We start from the raw sequence: 22,332 nt of genomic DNA, 5'->3' as shown, positions 1-22,332 counted from the left end.
GCGGAATACGGACCGATACCACCATTACCACCACTGGCCATGGATACCACACACAAAATGTTCGTACGCACTGCACACACAATCTTCTAATGGGCTGGTACTATAGGTGAGAGCTAACTGTCTTTTGCTACTTAAAGAGGATTATCCCTAATAGGATTACCGAGGAAAGACACTGTGGACTGGAAACTTAATCCTCAGAAAGACCCTGTGGAATGTGGTGTCTTGAACCCGAGTTAGCAAGTTATATTAGGGAAAAGGCCTAACAGGCCGTTTTCGTCATGTGATTTTCAAGGGCACTCAACAGAATTGTATCAAAAGTTCATGGTGAAATAACTGGGATGGAATAATATGTCAGAAAGAGTCTTACATGTAAACTTTAACGTTGACCTCAAAATGACCTTTGACCTTACCATATGACCTCCGAATACAATAACATGCAGGTCTTCTAATTAAGTACAGCTACAACCCAAGTTTGATTTGAAAGTGACATACGGTTGTAAAGTTATGTGTCATAAGAGGGTCTTGCATGTTTACTTTAATGTCGACCTAAAAATGACCTTTGACCTTACCATGTGACCTCCGACTGCAGAATAACATCATGTTATGCTGCAGTCGGAGGTCACATGGTAATGTCAAAGTAATGCAGGTCCCCTGAGTACATCTACCATCCAAGATTTATTGAAAAGTGACTTACGGTTGCAGAGTTGTGTGGTAAGAGAGTCTTGCATGTGAACTTTAAAGTTAACCTGAAAATGACCTTTGACCTTACCATGTGGCCTTCCGCAGCAGCATAACATGCAGGTCCCTTAAGTACATCTACCATCTAAGTTTGGTTGAAAAGTACGGTTGCAGAGTTATGCCGAGGTTTTTTACCTGACTGCTAAGAAAGCACGAATGCCTGTGAGCAAGCAACCAGGGGACCAATGGCTTAAGGTCCTCTCCGAGGGACCTGGTAATGAGGATAAATGCCTTACCAAAGGGCACAAGCGCACCACTTGGGAATCCAACCCGGGTCACCGGATTCCGAAACCCCCGCTCTACCGACTGAGCTATCGCGCCTCCATCAAATGTGTCATAAGAGTCTTGCATGTAAACTTTAACGTTTACCTGAAAATGGCCTTTGACCTTACCACTTGACCTCCGTCTACCATCCAAGTTTGGTTGAAAAGTGACTTACGGTTGCGGATTTATGTGTCATGTTTCGCCTTTATGGGCAGCCAAAAGGGCCAAAATTAACAATCTCAAAAATGAAACTCTCAGAACATGCAGCAAAAAGGGCCAAAATTAACAATCTCAAAAATAAAGAAACTCTCAGAAATAAATTATTTTTGTGATAATCTGAGACTGCTTTTATTTCTGAAAGACTACATGTATTTCTGAGATACTACATGTATTTCTGAGTTTCTTTATTTTTGAGATTGTTAATTTTGGCCCTTTTGGCTGCCCATAAAGGCGAAACATGACACATAATTCCGCAACCGTAAGTCACTTTTCAACCAAACTTGGATGGTAGACGGAGGTCAAGTGGTAAGGTCAAAGGCCATTTTCAGGTAAACGTTAAAGTTTACATGCAAGACTCTTATGACACATTTGATGGAGGCGCGATTAACAATCTCAAAACTAAAGAAACTCTCAGAAATAAATTATTTTTGTGATAACATATATTCCTGCAAAAGCATGCAAATCTGTGATTGTGTTATTTCCAAGAATTGTTTTGATTCCGCGTAAACTTATGATTCTGCGGTTGTCTTCATTTCTATGGTTGCTTTTATTTCTGTAGTTATCTTTATTTCTAGAGTGTTCTTATTTTTTATACGCCCGTCCTAGACGGGACGTATTATGGTATCACGCTCGGTGTCCGTCTGTCTGTTCGTTCATCTGTCTGTCCGTTAACTTTTTCCTTGTAAACGCATTAAGTTTGACTTACCCTAGGCTCATATAATTTGGTATGTATGATACTACCATGAATCCCAGGAAGCCTATTGATTTTGAGGTCAAAAGGTCAAAGGTCAAGGTCACAGTGACGTGTTTTCATCTTACCCTTCTGCAGTCCTTGTAAATGCAATAACTTCAGTTTAACTTAACCTAGGCTCATATAATTTGGTGTGTATAATACTAGCATAGATCCCAGGAGGCCTATTGATTTTGAGGTTAAAAGGTCAAAGGTCAAGGTCACGGTGACATATTTTAATCACACCCTACTGCAGTCCTTGTAAACGTGATAAATTCAGTTTAACTTAACTTAGGCTCATATAATTTGGTGTGTATGATACTAACATGGTTCCCAGGATGCGTATTGATTTTGAGGTCAAAAGGTCAAAGGTCAAGGTCACAGTGACATATTTTCATCTTACCCTTCTGCAGTCATTGTAAACACGATAACTTCAATTTTATTTAACCTAGGCTCATATAATTTGGTGTGTATGATACTAGCATGGATCCCAGGAAGCCTTATGATTTTGAGGTCAAAGGTGACGGTCACACTGACATGTTTTCATCTTACCCATCTGCAGTCCTTGTACACGTGATAACTTCAGTTTATTACCTAGGCTCATATTAATTGGTGTGTATGATACTAGCATGGATCCCAGGAAGCCTATTGATTTTGAGATCAACAGGTCAAGGTCACAGTGACATGTTTCCATCTTACCCTTCTGAAGTCCATTTAAACGTGATAACTTTAGTTTAATTAACCTAGGCTGATATAATTTGGTGTGTATGATACTAGCATGAATTGCAGGATGCCTAATGATTTTGAGATCAAAAGGTCTAGGTCACAGAGACATATTTTCATCTTACCCTTCTGCAGTCCTTTTAAACACGATAACTTCAGTTTAATTTAACCTAGGCTCATATAATTTGGTGTGTATGGTACTAGCATGGATCCCAGGAAGCCTTATGATTTTTAGGTCAACAGGTCAAGGTCACAGTGACATGGTTTCATCTTACCATTCTGAAGTCCTTTTAAACACGATAACTTTAGTTTAATTTAACCTAGGCTCATATAATTTGTTGTGTATGATACTAGCATGGATCTCAGGAAGCCGAGCAATTTTGAGGCCAAAAGGTCAAGATCACAGTGACATGGTTTCATCTTACCATTCTGAAGTCCTTTTAAACGCGATAACTTTAGTTTAATTTAACCTAGGCTCATATAATTTGTTGTGTATGATACTAGCATGGATCTCAGGAAGCCGAGCAATTTTGAGGCCAAAAGGTCAAGATCACAGTGACATGTTTTCATCTTACCCTTCTGAAGTCCTTGTAAATGCGATAACTTTAGTTGAACTTAACCTAGGCTCCTATTATTTGGTGTGTACTATACTAGCATAGATCCCAGCAATTCTATTGATTTTGAGGTCAGAAGGTCAAAGGTGAAGTCGCAACCTTCCACTTTTCTTGCTTGACCAATAACTCCATTTCCTGCGTTACAGGAGAAATTGTTTTATTTGGGAGATTATCTATTTCTGAAAGATGACATTCATTTGTAAAATATACTGCTATTTCAATTATGATATTTTTTTCTGAATGAGCCTTATATTTCTAAAATCTTTAATCTATGATTGACAAGACTTATTTCTGAGTTGTCTTTTATTTCTCAATTATATCCATTTGTCCGAGGTAATGTATTCATTTCTGAATGTTATATTTCTGAGATACTACTTTTATTTCTGATTCATTTCTGAAAGTTATTTTTCTGAGATACTTCTATTTCTGAGGAAGTTAATATATTTCTAAGAAACAGCAATTTTTTCTGACAGACTGCATTTATTTCTGAAAGACGACATGTATTTCTGAGATACTACATTTATTTCTGAAAGTTTTTTTAAGATTGTTAATTTCAACCCTTTTGGCTGCCCATACGCCTTAACCTCTGGTGCGCGAGACAAAAAGCAATGAAAGACCAAAAGACAAAACAAGTGGAGCGCCTCTGGCAGTCTTGCCTGTATTACGCGATTCAATATAGCAGCAGTGCTGATTTTGAAAACGACTATAGAATAATCATTCACAAAAGAAACCATTCATATGATGATAAAATACTATGTTCATTGACCCTAAATGACATTTGACCTTGATCGTGTAACTGAAGACTTGTGGCCCATATACTTTCAAAGTTGACATTTCAAAAACTTTACCTTCGATTAAGATTTTGATGTTGATTCCCCCAACAAGGTCTAAATTCATTGACCCTAAATGACCTGAATGAAGACTTGTGACACTTGATTACCCTTATATCCACATTTCATGAACTAGATCCATAAACTTTCAAAGTTATGATGGCAATATAACCTCAAGACTCAGGCAGGATGTTCAATAATACTTGATAACAGTTATGTCCAAGTTTTATGAACTAGGCCCATATACTTTCTAAGTTATGACATTTCAAATACTTTACCTTCGATTAAGATTTTGATTCCCCCAACATGGTCTAAATTCATTGACCCTAAATGACCTTTGATCTTGGTCATGTGACCTCAAACTCTGGTAGGATGTTCAGTAATACTTAATAACCATTATGTCCAAGTCTACCACAATGTGTTTCTACTTTCTACACCAAAAATTGAGACATGCGGAGCTTTATTTAAGGAGTTAGTACAAAAAAATATGATTTTGCATACTATTATGCATAAATCATCAGTGATTTTATGAACTAGCTCAAACCTCGGTTGGTCTCCAAAACATGATTTAGAGATAATCGCGTTCAAAGTTTGGATGTTTTTCAGACGCTCATAACTTTGGGCTTTGAAAGCAACCAGATCAATTATATATACCAATTTAAAGCATACATTCTATTCTTTTGTAATATACAAAATTTTGTCCGCAATTTGTATTTATTCTTTTAATATTTGAAATGAAGCACTTGTATGCATTTCAGAAGCTGCTAATTTTTTCCCAAAACAGGGGGTTTGAGCCAGTTCGTAAAATCACGCGCACCATGCGCACTGTTTTTTAGCGGCACAAACCACGGTTTGAGCCTGTTCGTAAAATCATTCATGCCATGCGCATGTTTTTTTAGAGGCACAAATCCTGCGCAAACCACATACGCACCGCCTACGTGCCGCATCTAGGTCGGGCCTTTGACCCCTGCGCACCATTCCAAAGACTTAATAGTACACAAAGAATGGTTTGAGCCAGTTCGTAAAATCGAAGGAGGGGGTTAAGCTGGTTCGTAAAAATATTAAATATGCCCTTATTTTTCAAATAATATGAATGTTGATCTGAAATTTGGCAAATCAATATAGTAAATCATGGGCTTTCAGAATATGCAAAAAAAAAAAAAAAAAAAAAAAAAAAAAAAAATCGAAAATTTGACCGAAAATCAAGGTTGAGCCGGTTCGTAAATCACTGAAGAAATTAGCATAATTACTTGAAGGCAATTTTCTTTAAATGACAGTATATGTTTATAAATTGAGTCCCAGGCAACGACTCTGCCAATTTTTGGTGTGTTCGTGCGATCAACAAACCAAGAAATCAAGGGGGCATCGAGACCCCCTGGCCATATGATCTCCCAAAATACCCCGGCCTAGTTAGGTTTTAAGAGTTTATGTGATGTTACCTTCTCATCTATCGACATGGTAGAAGAGGTCTCTAGCTGTACATTGCTTGCTGTATCCAATTCACAATCTGCTTGTGTATCTCCTTTCAAGATAATCTGTGTATCATCAACCTCATCATCTGAGGAGGATTTCTCACTTCCATCTGTGCTTACTGGTGACTGTGAAAGGACAGTTTCTATTAATACATCTTGAGTATCCATAGCATCTTTCACTTCTTCAGATTTAGGTGATGATAAAGATTCTACATGATCAGTCTGTTCGGATACAGGATTGTCTTGGTTGGAAATTTCAATGCTGGATTCTTGTTCCATACCTTGAGGCTCTACCTCAGGAGACAGCATATCTGTGTCTGTTTCAACATCTACATGAATGTCTGTTTGTTGATCAGGCTTGGCGTTAGATTGATCTTCACTAAGATTGTCTTGGATGTTATCAAGAGCATCATCATCTTGCTCATCTTCAACGTTCTTCCCAGGCTTTCTTGGTTTGGCTGGTGAGGCACTGGCAGCAGCAGGGGTTTCAACATCGGGAGGAGCAAACGAACCCATATAATGTGAGGCATCATAGACATGCTGCTGAAGCTGTTGCTCCAGAAACTGTGGCTGAAACTGCAGGAGTTGGTCTATCTGAGAGTCCAACTGAGATGGAAGGATCGGTGCTGGTGGGAGCATTGATTCTGGGAGGGGTATGACGGTTGGTGGAGGAGGGGGTTTAGGTCGGGGAGGGGGTGGAGGAGGCTCAGGTTCATAGGGTTTGTAAGGTTTGTGTTGGGGTAAACCCATATGCAAAATACAGCTTTCATCTGGTGACATGAGGGATGCAGGTTTGTCACAAACTCCCCTTCCTTTTGAGCACTCAGAGTATAGGACTTGTTTGGGGTCCATGAGAATATCTGATGTATCAAAGGAATTAAGAATCAATAATTATGAGGAAAAGGGCAACATTGAAGTATAAATCCACAAAGTAAACAAAGGTATATATAAATTGTTACTTGAATCTCTATTAACAATTTTCAGTCTGATGACTTCAAAACAGAGTAAATGAAAAAAATAAAGATTGTGACTCACGCACCTATGACTACATAACATGAAGATTTCCCCAAGTGCATCCCTCACCAACATTGAATCCACAAAAAAGTATTTCAGGTAAACTTAAATTTACCACTTCAATTGACCTCAGACAGTTTGATTGAAAAGGGAACATCAGTTCAAAAGTTATTTGTCACAAGAGTCTTGCAAGTAAACTTTAACACATGACCTAAAATAACAGTTGACCTCTATCACCCAAGTTCGGTTGCCATTGGACCAACAGTTGCCCAGTTGTAAGTCATAAGAGAGTAATGCAGATAAATTATCATTTGAAATTTAATGACCTTTGACCTAACCATGTACCATCCGATGCTGCTATAACATTAATATTCCCAAAATGCACCAATCACCAAATTTTTTTGGGAAAGGGAGCAACGGTTGCAAACTGATTTGTCATAACATCTTGAAAATAAACTTTAACATTTGACCTCTCTTTGTGACTTCTGACAGAAGTGTAACATGATGTTGCCTCTATGCATCCATTGGACCAACAGTTACCGAGTTGTGTCAGCAGAAAGTTTGTATGTAAACTCTAGTGTATGTAAAAAAAGTCCTGCACATACTCCACTAACGATGTGACCTTAAATGACCTTTGACCTCACAATGTGACCTCCAGCAACACCATAATATGATGGTACCCCATTGCATCTACCACCCTAGTTTGGTTGCCATTAGACAATTTCATCAGCGATTTCAAAGGTATGCGTTATAACACATTTGTGAAGGATGCCATTTCGATCTCTTAGTCTCCCCTTCACCTGCAGTTGGCGAGACAATAAAAGGTGGAAATTGATTTTCATCTCCGCAAAGTAGGAATCAATGACTTTATTCAATATGAAATATAATTCAACTTATGAAAATCAGAATAATGTTCAGACAAAATAAAATTTGTTTACCATAATGATAAATCAACCAACCCTAGTAAAACCTAATAACTTGTTATTTTGAACTTGCCCCCCTAAAAAAAAATCACCTCTTCTACTTTTTCCCTGAAAGGTAATATAAACTGGCAAATGGCATGGTAAGACATCGCTGCATCTCATCACCGTCATCATCATTTATTTTAGTCAGGATAAGGTTTACCGACTCTTGCATCATGATGGCACTCCATTCTTCCACTTCTTTCTGTATAATTCTCATTCAGTCCAATTGCTTTCTTCCTTTCAACATATCTTTCTATGTAATCTTTGGTCTTTCATTTCCACTCGTGTCATTCACTTCTAGATACTATGCTCTTTTCACAGCTTTATCATCTTACCTCCTGAACATTTGACCCATCCACAATGTGACCTCCAGCAACACCATAATATGATGGTACCCCATTGCATCTACCACCCTAGTTTGGTTGCCATTAGACAATTTCATCAGCGATTTCAAAGGTATGCGTTATAACACATTTGTGAAGGATGCCATTTTGATCTCTTAGTCTCCCCTTCACCTGCAGTTGGCGAGACAATAAAAGGTGGGAATTGATTTTCATCTCCGCAAAGTAGGAATCAATGACTTAATTCAATATGAAATATAATGCTATGAACAATAATGCTATTACAATGGCAATTAATCCCATGTAAAGGCAATGGCTAATTTTAGACTCATCTTAGTGAGTACCATAGTCAGACATCAAGAAAATTAAACATTTCAGGAGGCATAATGAATCGAAGACATTAGAAGGGTAAGTAAATGTTTTGGCCATAAACAATGTAAAGTATTTTACCACAGAAAAAAACCATGGGGGAAGGTTGGTTATCAGTAGTCATGATTTAGTCTAATCTTATTCACACCATATGGAATTCATGAACTCGACTACAAGCATATGAATTGTTAAAGGATACGATCCTTGCAGAACTTTGCCAGAGGCAAGCTGAACTTGTTGCACTGTTCGCCCTCACATGATTTGTAACAGCACTGGAGCATAAGGGGTACATTCTGTTTTCCTTGATAATCTGGTGTGGCCTGGATGCGTCTCTGTTTCGACTTCTGGTAAAGCAAAGCTTCTTTTCCTCTTCTTCTTCTGAATCCTCTAGCAGCCTGGTACTCATGGAACTTTCGCTTCTGCTTGGGGTCTGTTATCACTCCGAAGTCTATTCCTATCACATTAAATATACAGGCAAAGCTTATCAAAAACAAGGAAATAATTCATGCCTTTGCCATATCTGAAATACATAAAAATTTTGACTGGATATATAAATTACTGTGACAATGAGTCATGGCCGCCATGACTTTGTGACCCACTGAATCAGATCAGATCATTCACTCACAATGTAAATGAAGTTTAATGTTGATCTGCCAAACCCTTCTAAAATGAGGAAGAGCCATTTTCATGTACACAATGGCCTCTATATATTTTGACCTCATTATACAAGCTCTGATAAGATCATTATCATTCACATATGAATACCTGATCGAAGTTTGAAAATGAATGAATGATTCTCAACTTATGAAAATTAGATAATTTCATACATTATTTCACCTCTATGAACTTTGACGTGAATAGATGATTATCATTCTGTATGCATACATGAGCCAAGATTGAAATTCATCTGCCAAGCAATTTCTAACTTTTTTGTTAGAATGAAAACAGGACTGTAACCACAAAACTTTGTTGCCTGCTCAAGCAACCCCCTTCATTGGGCAGATAAAACAGTTGCTCAACAAGTGTTTTGATATGTTGCCATTTAACTCACTCAAATTCTGAACTGAAATTCTGACTCTAAGGATCTCAACAAGGAATCACAACACTTAAATTACTACTCATATCAGATAACCAAACTATTACACATCAGATTATCAAATCAGATTACTTGAAGTGAATATTTAGAAAATTGTAGATAGAAATCTACAAAAAAATGTGCACTATTAATTTGAACCGCAAGCTTACCGAACGCTTCCCTCTCTTGTCTGAGAGCTACCAGGTAGCTCCGTCTCTTTTCTTTCATGACATGCTGTAACCTCTTGAACTGATTTATGTATAATGATTGTAGACGGATTAGTTTATCTCTTGTGATAAGAGCAGTTTCTTCTGCAGTATACACCCCAGCAAACCTATATATCAAACAACAAAAGATGATATTATGAAGATATTAATTCTTAGAAGCAGGAGGGCATATTGCACACAGCAAAGAAATCCACTTTATGGGGCCAATATCTCTGATACCCTATTCTGTGCAATCCAATAGTTCCAATTATGTTTGAGTGCATCCTGATCTGGTCATGTGAGGTTAGAATATGAACATGTAGCTAATCAGTAAAAACAAATGTATGAACTCTCTTTTTAAATACATTTTAGTATACATTTCTCTGCAATTCTGGGAAGGATGAGGAATACGACAAGGTTGGTTGCCATGACAAACCCTAGGGTTTATATAAGTACCACCAAACTCCAATTACTTATCCTTATATTACTCATTTAAAATTTTCGCTAATATATTTCTTTTGGTACACTTTCTTACCTCTCACTGTTTTGTACATATCCTTGTTATTTCTCTGTTTTTATACTCTGCATCGAGTTTTATTGGAATTGAATGAATAGTGATTACAACCAAATTAAAATGTTTTCTAATACAAGTGTGATTTTGCTTTCATCTATATCCACAATCCAAGGCTTGGCATATTAAAAAAAAAAGATTTGAGGAAATTTGCTACAAAAAAGGTGTGCAGACTACAGATGGACATCATTTGGATCCCTCACCTTTACTTTTGGTTGTGGAGACAAAAACAGGAAAGAAACAGAAGAAATAAAAAGAAACTAAAAATATGTGACACTTGCCACTTTGTGCTTTTTTATTTGATCTACACACAAACACACACAATGTCAGCATACAGTAGTCAGTCAACTACAATAATTCTGGCCAAACCTAAGGCATTGGTCAGCTGTTCGCTCCGCTATCACTTTGCAGATCTATAGTCAGGCATCTCTTCTCAAACACATAAGGGGTTTCACCTCATGTAAACAATGCCTGGAAAATCACTTACCCACTGACTGATGGTACTTCCAAAATTGTAAAAATATGATAAGACCATTTCAAATGTTTTGACAAAGTGGTTGTTAAAATCTGACTTCACTTCATGAAATGCCATTTCCAATTTGTTTCTAAGAACTGAGAAAAATTTGCCAATGGTTATGCCAGCAACTTTGCTTTTTATCGATATCACGGAGAGCATCTACCCAATCAATGAGCTGATCACTAAGAGAATTGATACCATGTGAAATTCAATTTTCTCGCCAAGCATTCAAGCCATTGACATTGCCTGACTAATTATGCTGCAAAATATTGGTAGCAGGGCTCATGGCTTACCAACACCGTATATTCATCCAGAATTATTGTACTTGGCTACTGTTTGCTGGATTTGTGTGTATCTGTGTGTACATCAAACAAAAAAGTCCAAAAGAAACTGGCTTGCAATTTAAGTCACTGAAAGTTGGTTTTCATGCAAAATCAAGAGAACAAATAAATACATTAAAACCTGGATCAGGCCGCTAAAATTTTGTTAATAATAAGGTAATTTCAAGCCATGCCTATGAAGTACTTACTTGAGAGCATCCTCCTGTTCACTATCTACGCTTTCAGCATCACTGTCTGTAGTTCCTCTCCATCCTTGATCTAACAGTAAAGGATCGCCTTCACTTTCACTCTCACTCCCATAATCTGAAATCAGAAGCATGCAGGGTTATTAGATACTAAGACCTAAACTGACAATATTCAACTTATGAAAATCAGAATAATGTTCAGACAAAAATAAAATTTGTTTACCATAATGATAAATCAACCAACCCTAGTAAAACCTAATAACTTGTTATTTTGAATTTGCCCCCCCTAAAAAAATCACCTCTTCTACTTTTTCCCTGAAAGGTAATATAAACTGGCAAATGGCATGGTAAGACATCACTGCATCTCATCACCGTCATCATCATTTATTTTAGTCAGGATAAGGTTTACCGACTCTTGCATCATGATGGCACTCCATTCTTCCACTTCTTTCTGTATAATTCTCATTCTGTCCAATTGCTTTCTTCCTTTCAACATATCTTTCTATGTAATCTTTGGTCTTTCCTTTCCACTCGTGTCATTCGCTTCTAGATACTATGCTCTTTTCACAGCTTTATCATCTTACCTCCTGAACATTTGACCCATCCACCTCATACCACTCCTCTTTACCACTTCCACAACAGTTATTTCAAGCCCAAGTTTTCCATGAGATCACTTGTGTTTTTTCTATTGAATATTTTAACACCACACATTTTCTGTATCATGGCTCTTTCTTTTCACCTCAAGACACCTTTTATTGTCTTCAGATTCCAGGTTTCTGAACCATACATGTACACCATCACTGTTCTGACAAATCCTGCCATTTATTCTCATCGTTAACCTTCTCCTAACTAGGACTGAATGAAGCCAGCTCATTGAACTACACCCATCTGCACCTTTTTGCTAATGCAATCTTACATCTACTACCACTGTTGATTATATCTCCAAGATAACAAAACCTCTCTACCAACTCAAATCTCCAAAGTCCCAACATACCTTTTTCCTACTCTATTACTAGTCTATTCTATGAGAACATAACCTGACACAATTAAAACATTAGAGAAAAAGTGTATGTACACTGGAGAAGACTGGTATTTGTTTGTATAGAATATAATATGACAGCAGTCGCACACACAACACATTCTGCAATACACTGCAACATTCCATAGATCTATACTTTTTATCCCACAATGAAGGATCAACAAAATGTGCATGATAACATTCAATACTATTTCGCCCGCTGCACATTCTGCCCATTGGTTCAAATTCGTAACTTCTAAAGGTGCATTTGTACTTTCGTATAAAGGGTAAAAATTTGTCTTGATTCTGCATTGTTTGCAATAGTCGGTAGAGCGGGGGACTCGTATTCCGGTGACCCGGGTTCGATTCCCACTTGGTGCGCTAGTGCCCTTTGGTAAGGCATTAATCCTCAGTACCAGGTCCTTCAGAGAGGACCTTAAGCCGTCGGTCCTCTGGTTGCTTGCTTACAAGCATTCATGCTTTCTTAGCAATCAGGTAAAAAATCACCACCAATATCATTATACCTTGTTAAGCTTTGCTAGTATGTCTTAAATATTTGGTAACATAATCTGCACCATCTACAATCACCACATGGATTAGATTTACCTAAAATCTTGGTTGCAAGAGAAGCAGGAACCTCAGGTACAGATCTAACAGAAGTTGGTCTGTAATAGTCTAGATCATCTAGAGTATCTTTGACAGCATCAGTGGGTTTTGCTTTTAAGGCAGCCTTGTGTCTCATTTGTGATGCCTTTCGAGCATGGGCTGGGCAATATCTAAATCAAATGAATAAAACACATTGCACAATAGCAGAATAGTGTATGCATTCAACCATTATTTCTTTTAACAGGGGTGTGAGTGGTAAAGAATAAAAAGATCTGAAAAAAGCTGAAACTTGTAGAAAAAGTCTGAAATAGAAAGAGCTCCCATACTTTTTGTACAGAGGAAAGCCAAAAATAAGCTGAAAATCCAAACGAAAAAAATCTGAAATCAGATAAAAATCTGAACTCTCACACCCCTGTTCTAAATACAACTTCCTTGTACAATGTATCAGCTCTAAACTTTAAAACAAGCTCAAATGGTTGGTTAACATGTCACTACTGTTCTTCAAGACATTCAATACATACCCCTCTTTGCGATCAGCCTTGGGGGCAGGCTTATGGCATTTCTGACCGGTCTTGGTAGATACAAAGTTGCATTGCTTGAATGGTGCAGATCTGTCTTCTAGAATATGGTTCAAACAGTATTCATAGCTCTCATAACGGTCTTGCATGCAGATACGATGAGGGTAGTTGCAAAACAAGCTCTCAGATCTGCCTGCCTTGCGACTTGAGTGACCACTTTTAGAACGATGCATGGTTCTGAAAAAAAAAAAAAAAAAAAAAATTATAATTTCAATTCGTCTGTCAGATGAATTAGGTGATCGGTCTCTGATTCTTATGATCATGTACACAATCATGATCACCATGCGTTAACAAATCAATCAATAAGGATCATCATGATGAAAACTGAACTTTAATTACAGAAAGAACATGTTGAATACTATTGAAAAAAATAATAGAAAGTTCTGTGAAAAGGTACAGGTAATACACAAGATACATGATTTTAACATGTTGTATTTTGAAATATTTCAAGTTATATACCTTGTAAAGGTGATAACAGATCATGTGGGAGATTGTAACAAAAAGAAAAAATACTCGTATAACCTGGGGCTCGAATCTCCAAACATAACAAGAGAAAGATTAGTAGACGGGCTTAAAGTCTGCCTACAGATCTGGTGAAAGTTCAGAATAAGAAAATTATATTTGAATATCATCCAGCATCCAGAGGAAAGACTTGTGTAATTAAAATAATTCTACAAGCAGATTGAACACACAGGGTCAGCAAAATGATAGAAATGAAATCTGAGATGTTACCAACTTCTGATTTATTTACGTTTTCAACATTGTCGAGAAAATGCGTCTTTAATATTCCTTAAAGGAGAAAAGGGGATCATAACGAAAGGTATATGAAATATGTTTTAACTCGTTTGCCCTTTAAAACAATTTAAAAACATGTCCTGATAGATCGTCAAATAATCTGAGATGTCACCAACTTCTATTCTGTTTTATTTTCCTTTCCGCCATTGTTGGAATAATGCGTCAATTGTATTTTTTTTATGAGAGAACGGGAGTTCATAATGAAAGGTATATTAAATATATATTAACTCGTTACCACCTCAAAACAATTTAAAAATATGTCCTGAAAGGTCGCACACTAATCTGAGATGTTTATCAACTTCTATTTTGTTTTATTTGCGTTTCCAACGTTGTCGAGAAAATGCGTCTTTAATATTTCTGAACCGAGAACAAGGGATCATAATGAAAGGTCTAAAGGTTGCATTAATGACAGAGATCAATTCAATGCACTACCATTTTACCTCGTTTAAGAAAATTAACATCTTCTCTTCGACCTCGTGGTGATGTGAATCAGATCCATAAACTTTCAAAGCTATGATGGTAATTAAACAAATACCCCCAACTTGGCCAATGTTCATTGACCCTAACTGACCTTTGACCTTGGTCATGTGACCTGAAACTCAGGTAGGATGTTCAGTAATACTTGATTACCCTAAGTCCAAGTTTCATGAACTAGGTCCATATACTATTTAAGTTATGACATTTCAAAAACTTAACCTTGGTTAAGATTTCAATGTTGACGACGCCACCGCCATTGGAAAAGCGGCGCCTATCAGTCGGTCTGCAGGTCCCCATGTTAATGAGCAAATGAGCAAGATTTATCCAAGTCCTCTCGTGGCTGAATTCATGTCCCTGCAAAATCTCGTGAATTGTCAGACTTTCTTTCTCAAAGAATTTACCCACTTTCTCCTAGAGTAATATTGATTATTTTTGTACCATAGGAAAGAGTAAATGTTACTCTTTTATATTGGTTATTTCTTTTGAATAAAATATTTTGATAAATAAGTGAATTTTTGATCTGAAAAGATGCCTCAACATAATTTTCTTCCTCTGTTTTCCCTTGCAAATTGTGCAAAATTTTGTGTTTTAGGCACAAACATTATTTATATCATCAGAAAGCTCAAAACTCTATACTTTCTTACAATGTCACTCTTAAAAAGTGGCATCTTTTAGATGGGTCAGCAGCCAGTTTTTTCTATAAAGATGAGATTTCTGAAATTTCTGAGTAACATAAAATCCAGAGTTCTGATTGGCTGAATAATGTTTTCAAAACAGGCGCAGGTAATTTGAAAAGATTAGCACATGGTGAGTGTGACCTTGCAGAGGCCAAGTGTGGGGAACATTGGAATTTGCGTGGTTGTATGGTCTCTATGACCAATCAGAGCGCAGTATTCTTGTTTTTGAGCTGATTTTCTTTCATGTTTTAGATGAAAAATATCATCTATATTACACAATCTTTTTAAAAATCCAAACACACGACATGAAAGAATTACTTTTCTTTTTTATAAAGATACCAAAACATTGAATTTGGACAATATTTAGAGCAACAATGGCCGAATAAAAAGAGGTGTTTTCGTCCGTACCAAGTTCATTAACAATGCAAAAACCCTCTAGTCATGAATATCACTTGGATAAAAGAAACTACTTTTTCAGGGCTTGCCGACTGACTGCTATAGTCTTGCTCTGCTATGCAGTAGAGACAATAAAAATCACTCTGTTTATTTCAAAGCAGTACACCTCAAAACCGTCTTAAAACATGTTCCGAATGATCGCGCATGTTGGCGATTTCCATTGCATTTTATTCTTTGCGACATTATTTTGTCAGAAAGAAGCGCATGACCGCCACCAAAATTTAAATATATTACTTTGTTTTTAAATATCGGCGATTCGATTTCGATTTTAGAAGCTGAACTGCTGATCCCATTTTCGATCTGATTTTGATCCGATTTACAACATTACCCCTTTGTATCACTGAGGCATCATGACGCACACAGGTAAAATGACTGACACTGACGCATCCCAATCCTCGAATTGTGACAGACTTAATGTTTCCATGACTGTACCCTGCGTCACTACCATGACGCACCATTCCCGGGGGGTCAAGGGGTGCATCTTACAAATGATAGGTGCATTACTCACTGAGCTAACAGGAATTGTTGAAAGGCATAGGTTTCATAACAGTTATCAACCGATATTACGACTAGTCTACTCTCCAAGATTATTGGGTATGATGGTGGTCTCCAAGTCTGCGCACCTAAAGATTTGAGTTAAGATTTAACATGAATTTCTTTTTATTTCACAAAATATTTCAGTTGATAATGTTCCTTACATCATTGTGAGTTAGTGTGCCAATTATCTCATAAAAATTTGAAAGAAATATATATATATATTTTCAGATTGAAAAAAAAAAAAAAATGCCCCATGTCTGCGCACCCATTCATTTTGCACGCGATTCTGGGATTTTGATGAGAAAGGCTGCATTTCGAGGCCGTCACAAGAAATTCCGAAATGCCCAAAATTCATTATATTTCCACCATTACTAGAATCGTGCAGATACGCGTGTGCGCAGATTTGGGGGAACTTGCCATAGGCCTAGAGTGCCTGCGCCGGTGTGCAGCCGCCTTCTGGGTTTTTCCCATCTTGTTACTATTTTGCACAAAAGTTCTATTTTAATCCATAGTTCCATACATATCATATAAAAAGGACTGATGGTACTTAACCTTTTTTATCTCGAAAATTGGCCGATAGCAATCGCGGTGGTCAAGATTAACTACCACTTCTGACCGCGATAGCATTCTTCTGTGAGCGGCCACCATGTCTCCGGTGCGCAGTACGAAGTACAATTCCGATAGCATCCCGCAAGCTCTGTGAGGCAGCTGGGCATTTTCACGGTAACTGATGTTACATGGCACAATTTTACACACCTTTCATTGTGTGTATCTCTAAAACAACGAATGATGGGAGTTAATAAAGTAAACCTTGCTATGTACTCTGATACTAAGTTTTTCAATGTAACCACATTTGTTACGCATCAGCAAGCAAAAATGGGTCGGTAACTCACGTTACGCAAAAAGGACATGCAATTTCAGAGTGTTCAGTAAAATTGAAATATCTCATGTCCCTGAGTAGATAGAGTAATAATTTAAATATGGAAATATACCTTTGTTACTAGGTTAAGATGTGTCAAAATATTAAATAATCGTTTTTATCTTTTGGGGGCTATGATAATTTTTCCACAACCATGCTGGTAACTGACATTACGGTAGTGCTGCAAGTCAGGCGCCATGTTCGGGTTCGGTTCGGTTCGGCAAGGTTCGGCAGAAATTTGCCGAACATTGGTTCGGTTCGGGGTTCGGAAATGATAGACTGATAAAGCTATAGACAATTTGTGCTCACGTGTACACCTCTGTCACGTCAAACCATTTTATCTCTATCTTGTTGACATGAAACTATGAAAGTTATAGCGCTCAACGAATCAACTGTTATCTCGAATTTGATTATCTGATGACAGACTTATTGGGTAACTCACAGTTCTAAAATGGCGACTCTTCCTAGTCGTCCATACCTGTACCTGGACCACACTTTGGATACTTGCCAAATTAACTACGCTCGCACTCGTACTCGTACCAGCTAGGCCTTGTAGCGGGACTCTGAGCTCATGAATATTTATATATACAGTCCGGCCAAACGTGATTGGCAATTGCATCACATACGAGGCGGCCAGCGCCAGTGCACTGAACTGTAGGCATAGTAGGGCCAGGGGCGTGTCGAAGAAAGCGTGCTTATGTAATGCGCCTTTCGCTAATTGGCTCGATGGGTGAACTAAACCACCAATCGCATGTCGCTGATTGTCGCATCGGTACATACAGCCACGTGCTTTGTCTGCTCGCGAAACTCAGCTCACTGATTGAAGAGCAATTCCCGAGATTTCTATGATTTCATTCGACCATGAATATACAGACCAAGTGGGATGCAAAGTTTTACGACTGTAATGGGACAGGGGGAGTAGAGTGATCATCGAATTGTTTATGGTTAATTTGAGAAGTTGATAAGAAAGGGAAAAAAAAGTAAAGATTGGGGGTCATTTTCCCCCAAGAGATGAATGTTTCCGCATGGCTTTATCTTCATTCAACTTGTCAACGAGGGGAAGGGGATCTTGCTATATGCTATACCGTAATCATTCATGAGTGTTTGATTTTTATTTTCATCTGATTGTTAATAATAAAAAAGATAACTTCACCTCATCTCATTTCTATATTATTTGTTTTGCGTCTCTCCTTTCCATCTCTAACAGTCACTCACTTTATTTCCCACTTTCACTGGATCTCTCGTTTTCAAAACTCTTTACTTCTCTCTAAAATCATGAAAACTAGACAGTAGCGAGCCGACACCTCAATAATAATGTCAATCACCTCAATCAGATCTTTATTCTCCGCCGCAACAATACACGAGTTACGATCTTAATCACATCGTATCGTAATTCGTAATATTAATGGTACTTCATCTTTCACTTTCAGTTTATTGAGCTCGTTCATTAAAAATACTTTGAAGATTTTCAAACAAGAATCTTGTTCGCCACCTAAAAACAACAATATTTTAGATAATTAGATTTAACCAATGAACACTCATACAATTTTGGTTTTCTTTACCATGCTTCGGCGATTCGGCCACAGAGCGAGAGATGATGAAAGCCAGTAAAATGATTATAGCGCAAGCTCGCGCAACATCATTCATTCATCGGATCTCCTTTCTTAATCAGGGCCTTAAAAACCACAATTAATGTCAACATGAAAATGAAAACAAAATCTAGTAACCGCAAAATAAGCGCATACTTCCAACATACAATTGCAAAGAAGATTAAATAGAGAATGCGCAAATATAATGATTAGAAAGGGTGTAAACTTATAAATTTATTAGCTGAAAGCCGTTTTTTTTTTTTTTTTGCCGCACTTCCGAACCAAGTCTTAGTGTTCGGTTCGGTTCTGTTCGGTTTGGAAGTGCCATGTTCGGCGAACTACCGTTCGGTTCGGCTACAGCACTACATTACGGTAACTGATGTTACACTTAATTTGCCATAGAGATAACACATGGAAGTCATATGTGTGGAATCATTGCATTGTATCTTCTGTGCAGGGCTTCACATGAAAGTGAGCTTGATGTGGAAGTATACCCGAGTTTCTAGGAACATATCAATGATTTTTTCTTTTTCTTAATTCCTTTTCCTTGATTAGAACATTTTATTACTGACATTACACATTAACATTTACAAGTGCTATATGATTTTCAAAGGCATAATTTTCTTGGTACTTCTATGTAAGGCTTTTAAAAATCATAAAAGTTTCATAATACTTCACATTTTAAATTATCAAAAGACAAGAAATATATGTTTTACTTACCCGGGGGGGGGGGGGGGGGGTCATAGCAGCTACATGTATTCCTATATTAATTTAATACTGCGTTGACTGTACAGTACACATGGATTTTTCTGACTACACAGTACACACCCATTTACGTATATTCATCAGTTTTATATTTACTTTTTAAACCTTTTCTTTCTTCAACCTCCCCTCCCCTCAAAAAAAGGCAAAATGATAAGGGTCTCCTCCCCCAAACCTCATGCAGTTTAATTGATTTATATTCTGGTCAGTGCAAGCAATGCTTGTTGAAGTTGTTCATATCTGTCGGATTTCAATTTTCTTCATAATTTGTTTAATCATTCTCTTTGCTAATTTCTTTTTTAAGCTGTCAATAAAAAATAAACTCCAGCTTCTAAAACTGAACTATTTGTAAATTAGAAAAAAGACAGTTTTTAGTAGATCCATGCAACATTGATCAGAACTGTCAAATTTCACTTTTCATCTATACTTGTAAAAGACCAGTAACCCAGTAGATTTAGGTTCGGACCAGTAAAAATTGGTAGAACTGACTACATGTATCTACTGGTCCGACATGATCAGCGTGAGCCAGTAGAAAAAAAGGGTTAGTGTGGAGCCCTGAATTATTAGGTATACTATTACTAGCTGGTACCCAGTCAGTAGAGGCGCACGGCCAATATGGGAGACTCTCTCCAATAGGGGAGACAATCTCCCACATTGGAGACTTGCTTTGCAAAAGGACAAAAGAAACAACACCAACAAAAGCATGATTTTTTCACCCAAAATTTTGTCTCACTGAGGTCAGAAGCCCATTTGTTTTGTGTGTGAATGACAACAAAAATCCTTATCAAAACAAAAGTAGTAGATGGTGAATTTTTAAAGTAGACAGTGAAAAGGGGCAATTTTTCATGAGGAATCTGCTTATCACATTTTTATTCGCCGCCAAGGTAATCCTTTTGCAGCAAATGTAAACAAAGGAAATTGGTCTCCAAAACTGGAGACTGTCTCTGAAATTGGATACCCAAATTCTTTACAAAAGTCTCTGATATTGGAGATTATCTCCCACATTGGAGACAGTCTCCAATATTGGCCGTGCGCCTCTACTGCCAGTTGTTGTGTCCGGACTAGACCAAAAGCTTCAGTCTCTCTTAAATTGGTTGTTCCGCTGAACTCCATTGGCTCCACTCACCAAATAAATACAGAGACCCAAGTCCTAACTTGATCTGTACAGGTACTCAATGGCCTTAATTATGTTAATGTATTAAGTTCGGATAAAACCGAGGAAGTGGGAGTTGCGCAATAGCCGAAGTAAATCACTGTTTAAGTCCTTTTAAGTTTATTTTTCCCCGTTTTGCTGCATTTCAGGCCAAAACGAAATATTATTTTTTGGTCCAGTTCTTTTTATTTATATTTTTATGAAAAAAAAAAAATCAATGATTTTGCATTAAGTTAACCCCCTATTAACATGATTAATGGCGGCTGCACGATCACAAGCTGTCTGTGTACGAGGAGAAATTAAAAAAAAATTGTTAAAAAACTCCTCCAAACAGATGGCTGCCAGCTGGGGAGTGTTTCATCAACATTTTTGTCCGACAAGTTGTCAGATCTGACATCTTTCCTTGATGTTGATTGGCTAAGAAGCACTGTTACTATGGCAACTGTCGGATATAATGGGACTTGTCGGATAAAACGTCTGACAAGTCCTTTCATGAAACGCCCCCCGGAAAGGTTGTGTGTCCGGACGATCAATTTTTAGTATTTTACTAAAATTTTCAGAAAGTCATTTGGAAAAAATTTACAATACAAGCAAAGTTTCATAATTTTTAGTACAAAATGTTAGGAAATATTATAGAGAACAAAACAGAAACAAAACTCACTGAACTCATATTTCTGGTGTAATTCAAAGACAAAAAAGAAGGCTTCAAAATCAAATATATAAATTGTCCGGACCCCGGCCCCATCAATCATCCTACCGTACATAGCATGCCACATGCACGCATAGCATAGCGTAATACTTTGATAGCCTATGGCTATGGCTATGCGGGCTACGTGTACCCGGTACCGCATTCATGCCATGGCATTGCTTTCGTTATTCGACCGGCCGGTGGTCAGGGCGATTTTTCAGTCTTCTTCTGGAAACAGTACAGGCCACGTCGGCTGGTGTATTGTCAGTCCAAGCTGAGTTTACTTAAGTCAGGATTTACCGTATTTTAAGTAGAAACTTAACTTACATTTCAGCGTCGAGGAACTTTTCTGGCTAAAAAATTCCGCGGACCACGCGTGCCGCATATATATATATGCAGCCCTGGCCCTGTATACCCGGTTGTACCGGTACTATACTGTACTGTATGTACCCCCGGTAGTATATATGGTCGATGTCCGCGAAAAAATGTTTTCCCACTAGCGCTAGCCCAGCCACCGCAGTTCCGGACGCGACGCGGAAGGACACCTATGTACTACCCAGCCAAGAAGAGAAGCAGTCTTTTTTTGTTTACTTTATATATTTATTAACATATATACAAGTTAATATACAAACACAACACGTTTACATATCTGCCTACATACATGTTACAACAACAAAAAAACAAAAAAAACTTATGCACTAGTGAATAATAAACTGACTATACATAACACACTCGAGTAAATTGTGTAAATTATAGAAGAAACACACTAACTCAACTGATTGATCGAGTCTGATGCCTCGTAGTTTCAAATGAAAAAGACCATTTTCTAAAGTGAATACCCAATTTATTTATTTTCTCTTCTATTTTATATTCAAGTTTCTTTTTGTAGTTGATAAAAATCAC

The 22,332-nt window shown here is 37.5% G+C and overlaps 1 protein-coding gene across 6 annotated transcripts; it reads right to left on the bottom strand.

Annotated features, from left to right (window-relative positions):
- Positions 1-3,610: 3,610 nt before the first annotated feature.
- LOC129256825 (KAT8 regulatory NSL complex subunit 2-like) lies at positions 3,611-22,230 on the bottom strand. 6 transcript variants are annotated; one of them, XM_064097551.1, is made up of 7 exons: positions 21,757-22,018; positions 13,320-13,553; positions 12,799-12,968; positions 11,178-11,292; positions 9,525-9,688; positions 8,479-8,733; positions 3,611-6,450 (listed from the first exon to the last, which is right to left on the bottom strand). In XM_064097551.1, exons 2-7 carry the CDS (start codon positions 13,547-13,549, stop codon positions 5,525-5,527), a joined length of 1,860 nt encoding a protein of 619 aa, XP_063953621.1. In that variant the 5' UTR covers positions 13,550-13,553; positions 21,757-22,018; the 3' UTR covers positions 3,611-5,524. The 6 variants fall into 6 exon arrangements, with proteins under 6 accessions (XP_063953621.1, XP_063953620.1, XP_063953626.1 ...); XM_064097550.1 differs by lacking the exon at positions 21,757-22,018 and adding an exon at positions 21,499-21,720 and having other exon boundaries at positions 5,492-6,450; XM_064097556.1 differs by lacking the exon at positions 21,757-22,018 and adding an exon at positions 22,201-22,230 and having other exon boundaries at positions 5,493-6,450.
- Between the last annotated feature and the right edge of the window lie 102 nt (positions 22,231-22,332).

This window comes from Lytechinus pictus, chromosome 3 (genome assembly GCF_037042905.1).
Source record: "Lytechinus pictus isolate F3 Inbred chromosome 3, Lp3.0, whole genome shotgun sequence".
In the NCBI taxonomy this organism is placed as follows: Eukaryota; Metazoa; Echinodermata; class Echinoidea; order Temnopleuroida; family Toxopneustidae; genus Lytechinus; species Lytechinus pictus.
The sequence above is the reverse complement of the archived record's forward strand: the minus strand, read 5'-3'. Positions and strand labels throughout refer to the sequence as shown.